Below are 14,056 nucleotides of genomic sequence, written 5' to 3'. Positions count from 1 at the left end.
CTATCAAAAAAGAACTACAATGTTGCTCATTGTAGGACCATTATTTATGTTAAATTAAATCCATCCCTTTGTCTCTCATGTTAACTACTTCAACTATCTCCTTATTAGTTCTCTATGCCCAATCTGTTAAAAAGAAAGTACCTTTAATACACAAAATCATCCAATCAACTAAACCAGGCTGCATGCTCATTACTGAATCCTGGTTATTAGAATCTGATAATGTGAAAATAAATCAGCTTTGTCCAAATAGTTACACCTCCTTTTCTTAACCTAGACCTAACTGTCATGGTGGAGGCCTATTTTTATATCCTCTTTGTTCCATCAAAGAAAAAAAAATTTCTCTTTTTTATGAAGTCACCCTCATAACCACCTCACTTTATTTATTTATTTGCTTATTTATTTATTTATTTATTTAACTCTTTTCTATACCGAACATTCATGAACCGTATCATATCATGTCGGTTTACAAGGAACAAGCGGGTTATAACTTAGCAAACCATTTAAACAAGAGGCAAAGTTACAGTAAACAGGGTAATATGAACTTGGGGGCTAGGTGAATTTCTGTTTGGTAATTGTCCCCTTGACTACTAAATTCTGATCTATCTCCTCTGCTTGAAACTCTATCCATCTTACCAGTTTTATCAAATACAATTGTTCCCAGTGACTTTAACCTACACCTTGACTCCATCCCACTTTCTCTATTTATTTGTGCTTTTTTTTTTTCTATACCGACATTCCTGTAAGAATATACAAATCATATCAGTTTACAGTGTAACTTCAACATTCGCTCAAGGGCGGTACAAGGAACATTGGTAACAGTGGAAAACAGGTCAAAAACTCATCTTAACATATCATAATAATATAACTCATCTTAACATATCATAAAGTAAAATCCTCTCAAATCATCTCGGAAACAGAAGAGATGATAACTAGAGCAAACAGAAGAATTGCGAAGTGGACTAAGGTGTCCGATTGGAATGTTCGCTTGGGAGAGTGAGGTTACAGGTGATGGGAGATTAAGTGTCCTGGAAGGCTTGGCTAAATAGCCATGTTTTCAGTCTCTTTTTGAATACAGCAGGGCAAGATTCTTGTCTGAGGTGAGGGGGTAACTCATTCCATTAATGAGGTCCTGCTGTCGATAAGGCGCGTTTTCTAAGGGATGTTTTGGCTTGGGGAGCATACAAGGTGTCTTTGTAGGCGCTCCTGATTGGTCTAGAAGAGGTATGTGGTTTAAGTTGAGTGGATGTATGGAGGGCAGTGAGGTTGTGTATAGCTTTACGAATGATCGTGAGTACCTTGAAGAGGATTCTGTATTTGATGGGCAGCCAATGCAAGTTCCGAAGAGTAGGGGTGATGTGTTCCCTTTTTAACTTTAACTTTACTAGACACCATGTATGGCCTTGGTTGGGAATAAATGATAACTTCTATTCACAAACATGGTCATATTTTAGATTTAATTTTCATCAATTCAAGTATCATACAGGCAAAGTCAGCAAAACTTACAACAGCAGCTATATCATGGTCAGATCACTGCCTAATATCATTAAAATGAATTTTAAATTCCAATAACTCAACTAATGCTTCCACACATAATGTAATTTCCAAAATAAGGCAAGCTGATCCTGAATTATTTGTCTAATTTGATACTCATATTATCAAGTTCCCTTCCTGATAACATTGATTATACTATCAAGGAATGGCACCAAACCCTAATATCCATAATGGATATTGTCACTTTTTTTAAAACCACTTGTAAATTTCGTAAGCATAATGCGTCTTGGTACATTTCTAATCTGAAAACTATGAAACAATCACTTAAATGCTTTGAATGCCAGTGGCAAAAGAATCCTATTCCACACCATAAAAAAAGCGTTTTTGGCATAACTTTGCAAGTATAGAAAACAAGTTAACTCTAGGAAAAAAAAGTTACTATTCAGCAAAATTCCAATATGAAGGAGGTAATTTGACTGAGCTATTTAACATAGTTAAATCTTTAGCTACTGTATAGAACAAACCTACAAACTCGGCAATCCCTGAATATTGCAATAAGCTAGCAAGTTATTTCACTGAAAAATACAATAGCCATCTCTAAATGATTTCTCACAACTCTGTCTACCAAAAACAAACAGTCTTAAACCAGATTATTCTTGGGATTCTTTTTATAAAATCAATGCTGAAACTATTAATCAAATACTGGAAAAAATGAAAACCTCTTTGTGTCCTTTGAATCTCTGCCCAACGCCTTTGCTGAAACTAGCCAAGGATGATATTTCCCAGCATATTGCAAACGTTGTAAATCTATCTCTTTCCGCTGGAACATTACCAAGTCTGCTTAAATGTGCGCCTGCCACTCCAATTCTCAAAAAAGAAAACAAGGTGATCACTTAGATTTTTCCAATTTCAAGACTATATCATCTTTACCCTCACTTGCTAAAATTATTGAATCTGTAGTTTTACATTAACTCACATATATCATTGACAACACAATTTTTGACCCTCAACAACATGGTTTCAGATAGGGCTTTAGTACTGATACACTGTTGTTATAATCATTTAAAACTATCACCCGTGACTTCAACTCCAGTGTTGATTACATTCTGGTTTTACTTGACCATAACATTCTACTTTCAAGTTTGCAATCTGTTGGTGTTAATGGAACAGTGTTTGAATGGTTCTCCTCCTACCTATCTATCAGAACTCAGTAAGTTAGAATTGGTTCATCCTACTCTGATTGGTATGCACTGTCTTCTGGTATTCTACAAGGCTTGGCACTTTCTGCAATATTTAACATTTATCGTGTTCCCCTTTGTCAACTCCTCAACTGTCTCAGCGTAAAGTATAAAATAGATGCAGACGATATCCAATTTTTTGATCCCCTACAATTCATCCTGATGTAATACTTTAGTTCCTGTCTCATTATGCATAAAATTAGTTAAAAGGTGGCTTACTCATAACAGGCTGAAACACAACCTTGCGAAGACTGAAATAATGTTATCAGGTAATACAGCTCCATCATATGAGATCCCAACTACACTAGATTTTTAAGGACAGTGCATCCCAGACACACAAGCCTGCAATTTAGGAGTAACACTCGATACAAAGCTTTCCATGCAAAATCACATATCTGCTGCTGTTAAATCATCTTTTATAAACCATATCTGCTAAAACATTTGAAACCATTCCTCGAAAATAAAGATTTTTGTACAGTTTTACAGGCATTAATTTTAAACAATCTAGACTATTGCAATTCTTTGTACTTAGGATTACCAACATGTTCAATTCACCCTTTACAACTGAACCAAATTCTACAGCACGCATTTTAACTGGTTCATGCTTAAGAGATCACATTGTCCCTGTTTTGTACTCTTTGTATTGGCTTCCCGTTGCATCCCGTATACAGTATAAGATACATTGATTTTTAACTTGTTACACAAAGAGTCATCTATATGGTTAAGTACTTCCCTCTATTTATAGACCTGCCAGGCATTCGTACTCTGCAAATCATTTGTTGGAAATTCCTACTTTAAAAGTAGCCAGACTGGACATTACAAGAAGCCATGTTTTTCAATTGCCAGACCTAGACTCTGGAATATGATTCCTGAGACTGAGGGAAATAACCAATTTTGAGGACTTTAAATAAACAGGCCTTTAGATTTCTTTTAAACAGGCTTTTAATGTTTGAAACAATGCCATATGGCCAGCATGTTATCTCCTATTTAATGCCTGATGGCATGAGTTGAAATGGCATATGTGTGAGATACCTTGAACAAATGCAGATTGTGACTTGGCAAGTCAAGTACAAGATTGCCTGTCTTATACATACACTGCTGTACAGTTCAGAGCCTCTATGGTTAATTTCTATTCTACGCATTTACCAACCATCTCGCAGCTTGAAATCTGCTAATCAGGGGTTACTTGAGATTCCATCAAACCTGCCCACCTAGTTCAGATAAAAGATCGCTCTTTCTATTAGCTGGGCCTATTCTATGGAACACGCTTTTAGAAGAAATTAGGTTAACTACAGACAAGGCGAAGTTTAGAAAACTATTAAAAATTTGTTTGATCCAGAAGACCTTCAATATTGAGGAATAATTTTCTCTTAATAGCTCCTTTTTGAGATGAAGAATGGCATGAGAGCCTAATTATTTATATAAAGTATATATCTTTTCCTGCTGATTTTTGAGCTATTTTTTTGTATTGTGATTGTCATTGATTTTTATGATTGTTTTTATTGTAACCTGCTTCAAACTATGAAGAAGTGGAATAGAAATCTTTTTAAATAAAATAATTAAATTAAAATGATTGCATGTCCATTCATTTTAACTGTGCATGTTCTTTTAAATTTGTAAACTGTATTGAGCAAACAATGTAGAGAGCAGTATATACAATTTTATAAATAAATATCATGTTTTATGTTTATTTTGTAATTTTTATTATGTTTTCTAATGTTATTTTATTACAATCAGCCTTGCTCATCACATTGGAAAGGAGGAATATAGAGAAATTAAATTAACCTTTCCATTGTCCTTTGTTTCATGTCTGTGAATGAGTGTGCGTGTGTTTCTGTACAGCAAGTCTCCTGCATTAGTAAGGATCTTGAAAGAGCAGAGTGAGGGGACATGTTTGGTATGAGAAAGGAGTATAGAAAGGGGCGAGTGACTGCAAATTGGTGCTCATGAAAAGAGTGCAAGAGGTGTCAGTGTGAGTTGGTCTAGTAAGGAGGAAAAAGAGAGAGGAGATAATGGCAGGAGGAGAGGGAAGGCTACAGGAAGGAAATAGCAACTGTGGTTATTGTCATGAGATGTTTTTCTTATTTTTTTTCTAGCTCTTCCTCTCTTCACCTGTCAGGTTCTAATCAGCAACACCTCTTGGTGGCAGAGTAGATTTGGCTCTTTATCTCTGTATTGTGCATCTATATTTGACAGCACTTTGGTTTCCTGTGATCAGAATCTCATCCCAAACCGTTCCCAATAGACAATAACTACTATGTTTACTTCATAAGATAGTCACCATTTTTTAACAAAAGCATATATCAGTGAGAGAAAAATGGAGAAAGTTGTAGCTGCTGTGGTCACCTGTGGAAAGCTTGGCTAATAGTCAAGTAAATTAAGCAGCTAATTAGGCTGTATAGTCCCATCATTAGAGTTTGGGTAAGATGGAGCCATGGGAAAAGAGGAAGAAGAAGGAAAGAAGAAATCCTAATGGTGAGAACAGAAATAGCAGTGAGAGACACTTGCATGATATGAAGCAATCAGTGAGCAGATTCTGTCCGTACTTGCATCTTACCTACTGCAATGATAATGGATCTTAGCTGGATCAGCATTCAACAATTGTAATCTAAGCTCACCACTATAGCAACCATATTTATGGAACATATAAGAGCATACAATCTAAAGTTTAGATTATGTCACATTGACCTGAGACATCTCAGAGAAGAAATCATTTTTTTGGCCTTGCTGAAGGATTTTGGCCTCTCAGCATAATTTACTCTGGAGTTCCATCTCTGCTTTATAATTTTAGATAGTTTTCACTTATAATGCCAGTTATCCCCTTCAGTTCTGCAGGGGGAGTCCCAAAGGAGCACAAAGGGAGGAGATAGTCATAGGGCAGGGACAGAGCAATCAGCCCAGAATGGTGCAAGAGGGCGTTCACATAGCCCAGGTCAGGCCCCTTAGACCAATCTATCCCAACCCTTTGAAGTCCAAAGCATACCTATGTTAACAAAAATGTTGTATGGCACACTAGCTTTCACTGAGCAAGCAGTGTGGACATGGAGAGTACTCATATGGCCAAAACCAAAGCTATGGAAGCACTGAAAGCCCCATCAATCTTTCTTCCAAATTTTAAAACAAAGTGGCAAGACATACATGAAACCATCACAATGGATGATCTCTACTGTATGTACAAGTGTAGGAGAAAGGAGAAGTCAGTATTAGGGATGTGAATCGTGTTTTGACGATTTAAAATATCGTCCGATATTTTTTAAATCGTCATTAAAGAGAGCGATACAATAGAAATTCCACCGGTTTATCGTGAAAAAATCGTTAATCGGGTTAGTGCACACTAACGGGAGTTAGGACACAACCTAAAAACCCACCCCGACCCTTTAAAACCGCACCCTTATCCTCCACCACCCTCCCGATCCCCCCAAAAATGTTTTAAAATTACCTGGTGGTCCAGCGGGGGTCTCGGGAGCATTCTCTCGCACTCGGGCTGTTGGCCGATAAACAAAAAACCCAGCCTGACCCTTTAAAACCGCTCCCTTAGCCTCCCCCCCCCCCCCCCCCCCCCCCCAAAAAAAAACATTTTAAAATTACCTGGTGGTCCAGTGAGCCACGGGAGCGATCTCCCGCTCTCGGGCCGTCGGCTGCCACTAATAAAAATGGTGCCGATGGCCCTTTGCCCTTACCATATGACAGGGTAACCGTGCCATTGGCCGGCCCCTGTCACATGGTAGGAGCACTGGCTGCATGTAAGCAGGTAAATTAAAAAAATAAATAAAAAGGTGGTTAGCGGGATTTTAAGGGTTGGGTTTAGTAGGGTAAAAGGGGAGGCTAGTTAGGTAGGGGGTTTAGGAAGTCCTCTCTTTTAATGGGGTGAACTGGGAGGGAACTTGGAAATAGGTCTAATGCATCGCTGCGCGCATTTACTAAAATCCTCCCACTAACATGCTCGAGACGGCATTCACACGCACATGCGGCACGATTTTATATTGACGCGCGCATGCCGATTTTATCACATGCGCCCATAAAAGCGCACATGTTATAAAACTGGTGTGTCCATTTGTGCGCACACGCGCATCACTTTGAAAGTTACAGCTTTAATCGGGACCTACACAGATAAAACTAGGGGTTATGCGCCCTTTTAAAAGTATGTGTGTGCTTTCACAATGTGTGCACTTCTAGCCTTGGCAAGAAAAGGCAATCCTGGGAGCATAACTTGTTCAGAGGAGAAAACTACTCGCACACATTAAAGTTCGAAAAATAATCGTCTGTGTGGTGGTTGTGTAATTTCACTTTAATTTTAGATGGTGTAAGTGCGTGCATGTGCATTATTCAAACACAAAGTCTGCACGTACCTTTATATTTTTGAAAATCAGCTAGATTTGTGCTGGCTAAAAAGTAGGTGCTTGGAGTGCCAATCAGGCGCTCTACTGAACATGCACCCCAAGTGTCTACAACCTGACTTGAAGACTGTCCCGCCCCAGCCAGCTGTTTTTCTGTATATTTTATATATTTTTGAAATTTAAATGATTGAAATTCATAAATATATGCCCAACTATGCTATGTATTTATTGATTTCATTTATTTTGCTTACTTATATTCCCCGAAATTTAAACATATGTGCAATGCGGATTGCAATTCTACAATGCTAATTTTGCACTATGCAATTGTACTGTACGAGCCTCCAGGGTATGCAAATTTGTGGCTGCTGGTTACCCAGGACCGGTTTGGGAAGCCCCTGTTCGCTACACATTTTGAAAGTTGACAAAATGGTTCATGTCCTAATTTTTAAATACTTTTGAACAGATAGAATATATAAATCTTTCAGAAAATGTTTGGCAATTTAAAGCTCCTCTCACTCTCCAGCAGGTGAGTGGGTAGAATTTTACATTGCATACAGTTTTCCCTTGTGACATTAATGAATCAGTTTATTACCACTGCCTTTTATAATTGTTTCTTTCCAGTTCTGAAGCCAAATTAAGGGTAAATGATTTCTAATTGATTAATTATTAAATTGTTTAACATGATTCTTAGTGTCTGAGACACCCCACAGATGAACAGTTAGCAAAATTCACGTTGGGTAATTTGTTTGATATCCTGGCTGAATTTTTGGCATTAATAGTTTGTTTGTTTTGTTTATTTTAGGTATAATTCTTGTTTTTATATATATGTAGATATATATATATATTCTTTTTTTATTTTATATTGCTTTAGACTGCCTTGTAAAAGAGTGGTTCATCCACTTTGAAACTTAGCGATTTCAAAACTGAACACTGTTTACATACATTTCTGTGACATGACCTAGTTTTTGTAGTATTTTATTTTTTTATTTTTAGATTTAGCTCACACCTTTTCATTGGTAGTTTAAGGCAAGACGCATTCAGTTACAGTAGGTATTTCCTTGTCCCAATGGGCTGGCAAAGGTCAGTGTCACTAAGCATTTTTTCCCCTGTAGAGACAGAATAGAAGAAACATTTTCGTGAATCAGACCCTTAGTTTGTGCCTGAGGTCATAGGGAGCAGCAGTGGGATTTGAACTCTTGCTTCCCTCGTTCTCAGCCTGCTGCTCGAACTACTAGGCTACTCTGCCACTCATCAGGTTTCTGATAGAACAGTATCAGTTTGGAAGCCGTTGCAGAGTGAGTTATGCTGGGAATGGTGTCTCAATGCTGGTTTATTAACGGATAAGGCAATAAAATAAACATTCCCTGACTTATGATGTCCTGCAAATGTAAACAAACAAGCACTTTAGTCAGAGCTGCAAACACAGTTGGAATAAAACTTAAATACAGTCTGAGTTTCCATAGTAATTCTTCTTCAGAGAGAGAGAGAGATAGAGAGTCTTTATAAGGCTCAGTCTGATTCTCTATATATGATCTATTGTAAAGAGGCACTTTGGAGTGAGTTTTGGAGGGGTGGTGTTACAGACACATTCAGAGGTATTCGTTGTAAAATTGACATTAAAGAATTTTAGACCTTCTAAGCAATTAAGTCTAACAAGAAGAGTTGATTTGTACACTGCAGTCTCTCCTAACTGCATTGTACAGATCAGCTCCTTTTCATCACTTATAAAATTCTTTAATGATGTCGATTTTCCAATGAATGTCTCTAAAAGTGTCAGTAGCACCATCTCCCTAACCCCAACCCACCTCTTGAAAACTTACTCTGAATCAAAGTGCCCCCTTACAATGGTCCATATATAGAGTATCAGACTGAGCCTTATAAAGAGTCTCTCCCTCTCTCCCTTTCCCTCTCCCCCCCCCCCCCCCCAGCACGTGCAAGTTATGTGCATAAAGGCCGCAGGCATACGCGCGTGAAGAGTATTTTAGAACCTACACGCATACTTTATAAAATAGGGCCTATCTTTGCGCGCAGCAAGATACGCACGTTTATGGGCGCACGCGTGGCCCTTTTAAAATCTACCCATTAGAGTATCAGCCTTTAACACACCAGATGCGGGTTCAAGGCCAGTCGTATCACGTTTTGCTCTAACAAAATTCAGCTGTGGCCCAAACAGTCCCTATGAGAAAGTATAGGGATAGATTTTCAGACATACGCGTGGGCGTATGTCTGAAAATCTACCCCTATACTTTCTCTGGATTTACGCCCATAGGGGTAGATTTTAAAAGCCCTGTGCGCGTAAATCCTGCCGGATTTATGCATGCAGGGCACTCGCGCGCTGGCGCGCCTATTTTGCATAGGCCGCCGGCGCGTGCAAAGTCCCGGGACGCGCTAAAATTGGCGGTCCAGGGGCGTGTCTGCAGTCCGGGGGCGTGGCCAGGGGGTGTGGCCGAGTGCCCCGACACAGCGACCTGTGTTGGGACCTGGCCAGCCGGCGCGCATAACTTGCGCGCGCTTTTGTTTAAGGTTGGCTTCAATCATAATCTTGCATATTTGCATTGTATTTTCACATTTAATTTTTACTGGCCACCTTGGTTTTCAGGCTGCTTGTACCCTCTTTTAAACTCTCAGGAATGCAGGACAAAAGTAAACTATCAGTATCTGTTGAGATGCTGTGCGTGTGCTAGCTCTGTACACAAAACACTTATCTTCCTGGATGGGTGCTGTTACATTTTCACCCAATGGTTAACAGTAAGGTTTTCCAGCAGAAGGATAGGCACATCATTTTACCTTCTGTGGATCGTAAGAGCAGCTTTTGCTCATTTACATGTTGGTAAAGATCATTTAGAAGCTCATCTTTCTGTACTGATTAGTGCAAGAAGAAGGGACTGACTTGAGAATAAGAGCTAGGACTCCCCCTAAGATCTGCATCTTCCACCCAACTTCCTGAACCCTCTGCGAAGGACCGTGTTATACACAACTGGATTTTGAAACTATTCACAAGGAGTTTCCTATACTGGATCCCAATGCTCAATTAATTGCAAATTCAGATTCCACTGTAGGCCATTCTAATGCTTCGGTTCATTTAAATTTATTGTAATCCACCTTGAGACCAATTTTGGGAAAAGACAGAATATCAAATGTTCATAAATAAAATAAATATATTTCATGCAAGTATTTTACAACACTGCTGTTTTTTCTTTTTTTTTCAGGGCAGTTTAAGCTGCTGGAGCAGGACCGAGATATTAAGGAGCCAGTACAGTATTTTAACAGTGTGGAAGAGGTGGCTAAAGCATTTCCTGAGCGAGTTTATGTCATGGAGGAAATAACATTCAACGTTAAGGTAGATCTGGAAGAGCAAATATTTATCAGGATTGGAATGAATAGCTGTTTCATCCTTTTTTTTTTTTTTTTTTTAAGGGAAAAGCTCTTTGGCATTAAACTCCATTTTGCCACTGTGAATGTAACCTTAGAGATCTGTGTTTGCTTGTAATCTTTAGATCAGATTTGTTAAGGATGTTTGTGTGCTAGGATGTGTCTTGAATGAAAGCATTTCTGCTAGAAACTGGAATTCACGTTCCAACTGGCTAACTGTTCTTTCTGAACACACTCCCAGAACCCTTGTGCACTCTCTCATCACTTTCTGCTTAGACTACTGCAACCTGCTCCTCACAGGTCTCCCAGTGAGCCCTCTTTCTCCACTACAATCCATCCAAAATTCAGCCGCGCAACTTATCTTTCACCAGTCATTGTCCCCATATAACCCCTCTTCTCAAGTCACTGCATTGGCTCTCTACCTCTTCCTGCATATAGTTAAAGCTCCTCTTTCTCACCTACAAGAGCCTTCACTCTTCAGCTCCTCAGTCCTTCTCCTCTCTTATCTCTCTTTACACCCTCCTCATGCACTCTGCTCATCAGGCAAATCAGTCCTATCTATGCCTTCTCCTCCACTATCAATTCCCAATTCTGTCCTTTCCACCTGGCTGCACCATCTGCATGGAATAGATATCCTGAGCTGCTGGTCCGCCTTCAGCCTCATTAACTCATTTTAACAATGATCTGTTGGACCTGTATGTTTGTCATGAATAGATAGTAAACTCTATTGAGCGGGCACTGTCTCTTGTATGTTCATTGTACAGTGCTGCGTATGTCAAGTAGTGCTGTGGAAATGTTTAGTAATAGTAATGCTAAGAGGACACAGCTGAAAATTTGGAGCTGAAGTAGTGGCTCAGTTGATTTTGATTTTCGGGGATCGCATTTAAGGGTTTTGGTTTTTTTTGTCCCCGATTTTTTTTTTTTTTTTTTTTTTTTTTTTCCCCCCCCCCTCTTTTAACGCTCCAGAGCACGCACCATCCCTGACAACCACTCTTGCCAACCGGGAAGGCTGGAGGGAAGTGTCCTCTGAAACTTACTTTGAGTCCGATCTCTGCTCAGCAGGAATACCTGCAGTAGTAGCAGGAAATGTTTCCCCCTCCTTCCCTTGGGTCGAAGTGCATTGTTTCTGCAGTGCACCCACACCCTGCTGTTTCCCATTGGGCAGGGAATTCAAAGTCTTGTCTCCAGCACCACAGTGCAGAGCACTGGCGCTTGAATCACAGGATCAGCTCCATTTAGATTCGATTGGTTTGTTATTTTCTGGACGTGAACTGTCCAGAGTAGCAAGCCCTTAAACCAGAGCCCTTAAACACCATTGGATACCTTTTGCCTCTGCACATTTCATCAAGTTCACAATGGTGCCTGAGGATCTGTAGATCTGTTTCTTAACCGTATTTACCAACAGCATTACATCTGCAGGTTTTAATCAACTCTACATGATGCTGTTCATTTGGCTTGGTCTCTTTGATTGGCATCACCCTCCCACGTCCCTTCCCACTTGTAGAATAGCAGTGTCATTAGTCAAGACAGCCAGCATTTAGATCTTTGTGGTAATTGCCATATAAAAGCACACCATGCAGGCTGGATTTAGAGCTCCTGCTCATAGCTAAGCAGTTGTTATGCCAATTTTGTGTTTCATTTTCCAGAATTCTGCATGTTTCTGGTGGTTTACGAGTAACAATCTATTACAATAACTGGAGCGTATCCCATAGCATTGTACAAGCTCCATCATTTACTTAACAGAGGATGCTGTCATTTTAGGGTGAGAATTCCCATGTTGTAGGGAAAGTCATCTTAGATGGGCAAATTAATGATTTGTTTTCAAAGGAATACCAGCAATTTCTTTCAAGCCATTTGTAGCCATTTTAGACTGGAATAAGCATATGGTGAAGAAAACAAGGATCTGTTGGTTTTCATTTGCGAATTTATTTTCTTATAAGTGCAGGTTATATTTGCATTGTATTCAGTTTCTGCAAACACTTTAATATCACTTAAATTTGACAAAGCTCATAAGATGACTGGAAGCAAAAGTCAATTTATTTCTAGTACTTCTAATCCTATAAGATAATTTTAATGTCTTATTGTAACTTGGGTAGCTGTGCAACTGTACTATACCAGTATAATGTGCTTTTTCTCAACAATTTTACAAAGTAAATTCAGACACTTTTGTTTTATAACAGATATACATTTATCCCTTTTGAAAGAACAGTAACCTTTTTGCATAATTTTGTTTTTGCTAACTATACCTACTGTCTCATTTATCAATATGAAACTAGCAATGAGCTAGATAGTGTAAAAATACTTCCTCTGAGGCAGGATTTAGCAGCTAACAGCTAATATTTCTCTTTGGTCAATGTTGTTTTGCTATGAAGTGTCAGTTTGTGAATGATTTTATATGGAGCCATCAGAGGGAATGGGAGAAACGGGCAACTGTCTGGGGCACACCTACGTACCTCGTCATGGGTTGTCTGTGCTCCATGCTGCTGCTGTAGCACTTCTGGGCTCCTAGGCAGCTGCTGGAGTGCTGCTGTCATCTGACAGACACACAGGCCAGTTCCACACCCTGGAGTGCCCGGACACTGCTTGGGCCTGCCATGGGCATGGATTTATAATATCCCAAAAAATCCAGGGAAAAATATGTTTAATTATATCATCATGTAGGTTGTTGCCTATTTCATGAGCTCTTGCTGTCTTATAGGTTTGTGAAGTGTTGTATGTTTTTCTTTCATTGGTTTTAAATAGCCATCATTTGCAAGTGATAGGGATATGAATACATGATTAAGTTATTGATAGTGTGTATAATAATACTATGCAAGCAGTTGCCTCAAAAAAACAGAATGTGATGGCAAATCAGGTCAATAAGGCCCATCTAGTCTGCCCAATTTCATATCTGTTGCAATGCTTGCCCACCAGTTTTCCCTTAAAGTCGTTGCAACTAAGGATAATTACATAATTTTTTTTTTGTATAATGATTTGTATTCAGTCACAGTCATAGAATAACAGTGCATGACATCTGAACCAGAAATACAATATACAATATAAGACACCAAAAGGTCGACAAGATGAGGTAAGTGAGAAAAGCCTGATGACATAGGGTTTGGTGCATTCCTGCTTGGGATTTATAAAATTGTCTAGCAATTTCAAAATTCATATGCTGAATTTTGGAAAATACAGTCTAGAGACCTCACATCTCTTGGCAACAATAGTTAAAACACCTTTATACAAGTTTTAGACCTGTCCCTGCTCTACGGTTTATACTACCTTATCGGCGGTATTATGATTTGCATGAAAAATCTTCAGAGGGATAGCCATGTTAGTCTGGTGTAGCAAAAAATGACAGGAGTTGAGTGGTACTTTTATAAGAACATAAGAAGTTGCCATACTGGGTCAAACTGAGGGTCCAACAAGCCCAGCATCTTGTTTCCAATAGTTGCCAATCCAGGTTACAGGTACCTACAAGTACCCAAACATTAAATAGATCCCAAGGTACTAATGCCAGTAATAGCAGTGGCTATTCCCTAAGTCAACTTGATTAATAGCAGTTTATGGACGTCTCCAGAACTTATCCAAACCTTTTTTAAATCCAGCTACACTAACTGCCCTAACCACATCCTAACC

The 14,056-nt window shown here is 39.1% G+C and overlaps 1 protein-coding gene across 3 annotated transcripts in view; it reads left to right on the top strand.

Moving 5' to 3' along the window:
- GAREM1 (GRB2 associated regulator of MAPK1 subtype 1) overlaps nt 1–14,056 on the top strand; it is a 284,669-nt gene that overhangs the window by 221,504 nt on the left and 49,109 nt on the right. For all 3 annotated transcript variants that reach the window (XM_029591197.1, XM_029591199.1, XM_029591198.1), the window contains one exon: nt 10,276–10,406. In XM_029591197.1, coding sequence (XP_029447057.1) covers nt 10,276–10,406 — 131 coding nt within the window. The remainder of the gene's footprint in view (nt 1–10,275; nt 10,407–14,056) is intronic.

This window comes from Rhinatrema bivittatum, chromosome 2 (assembly GCF_901001135.1).
Source record: "Rhinatrema bivittatum chromosome 2, aRhiBiv1.1, whole genome shotgun sequence".
Taxonomy (NCBI): Eukaryota; Metazoa; Chordata; class Amphibia; order Gymnophiona; family Rhinatrematidae; genus Rhinatrema; species Rhinatrema bivittatum.
The sequence above is the reverse complement of the archived record's forward strand: the minus strand, read 5'-3'. Positions and strand labels throughout refer to the sequence as shown.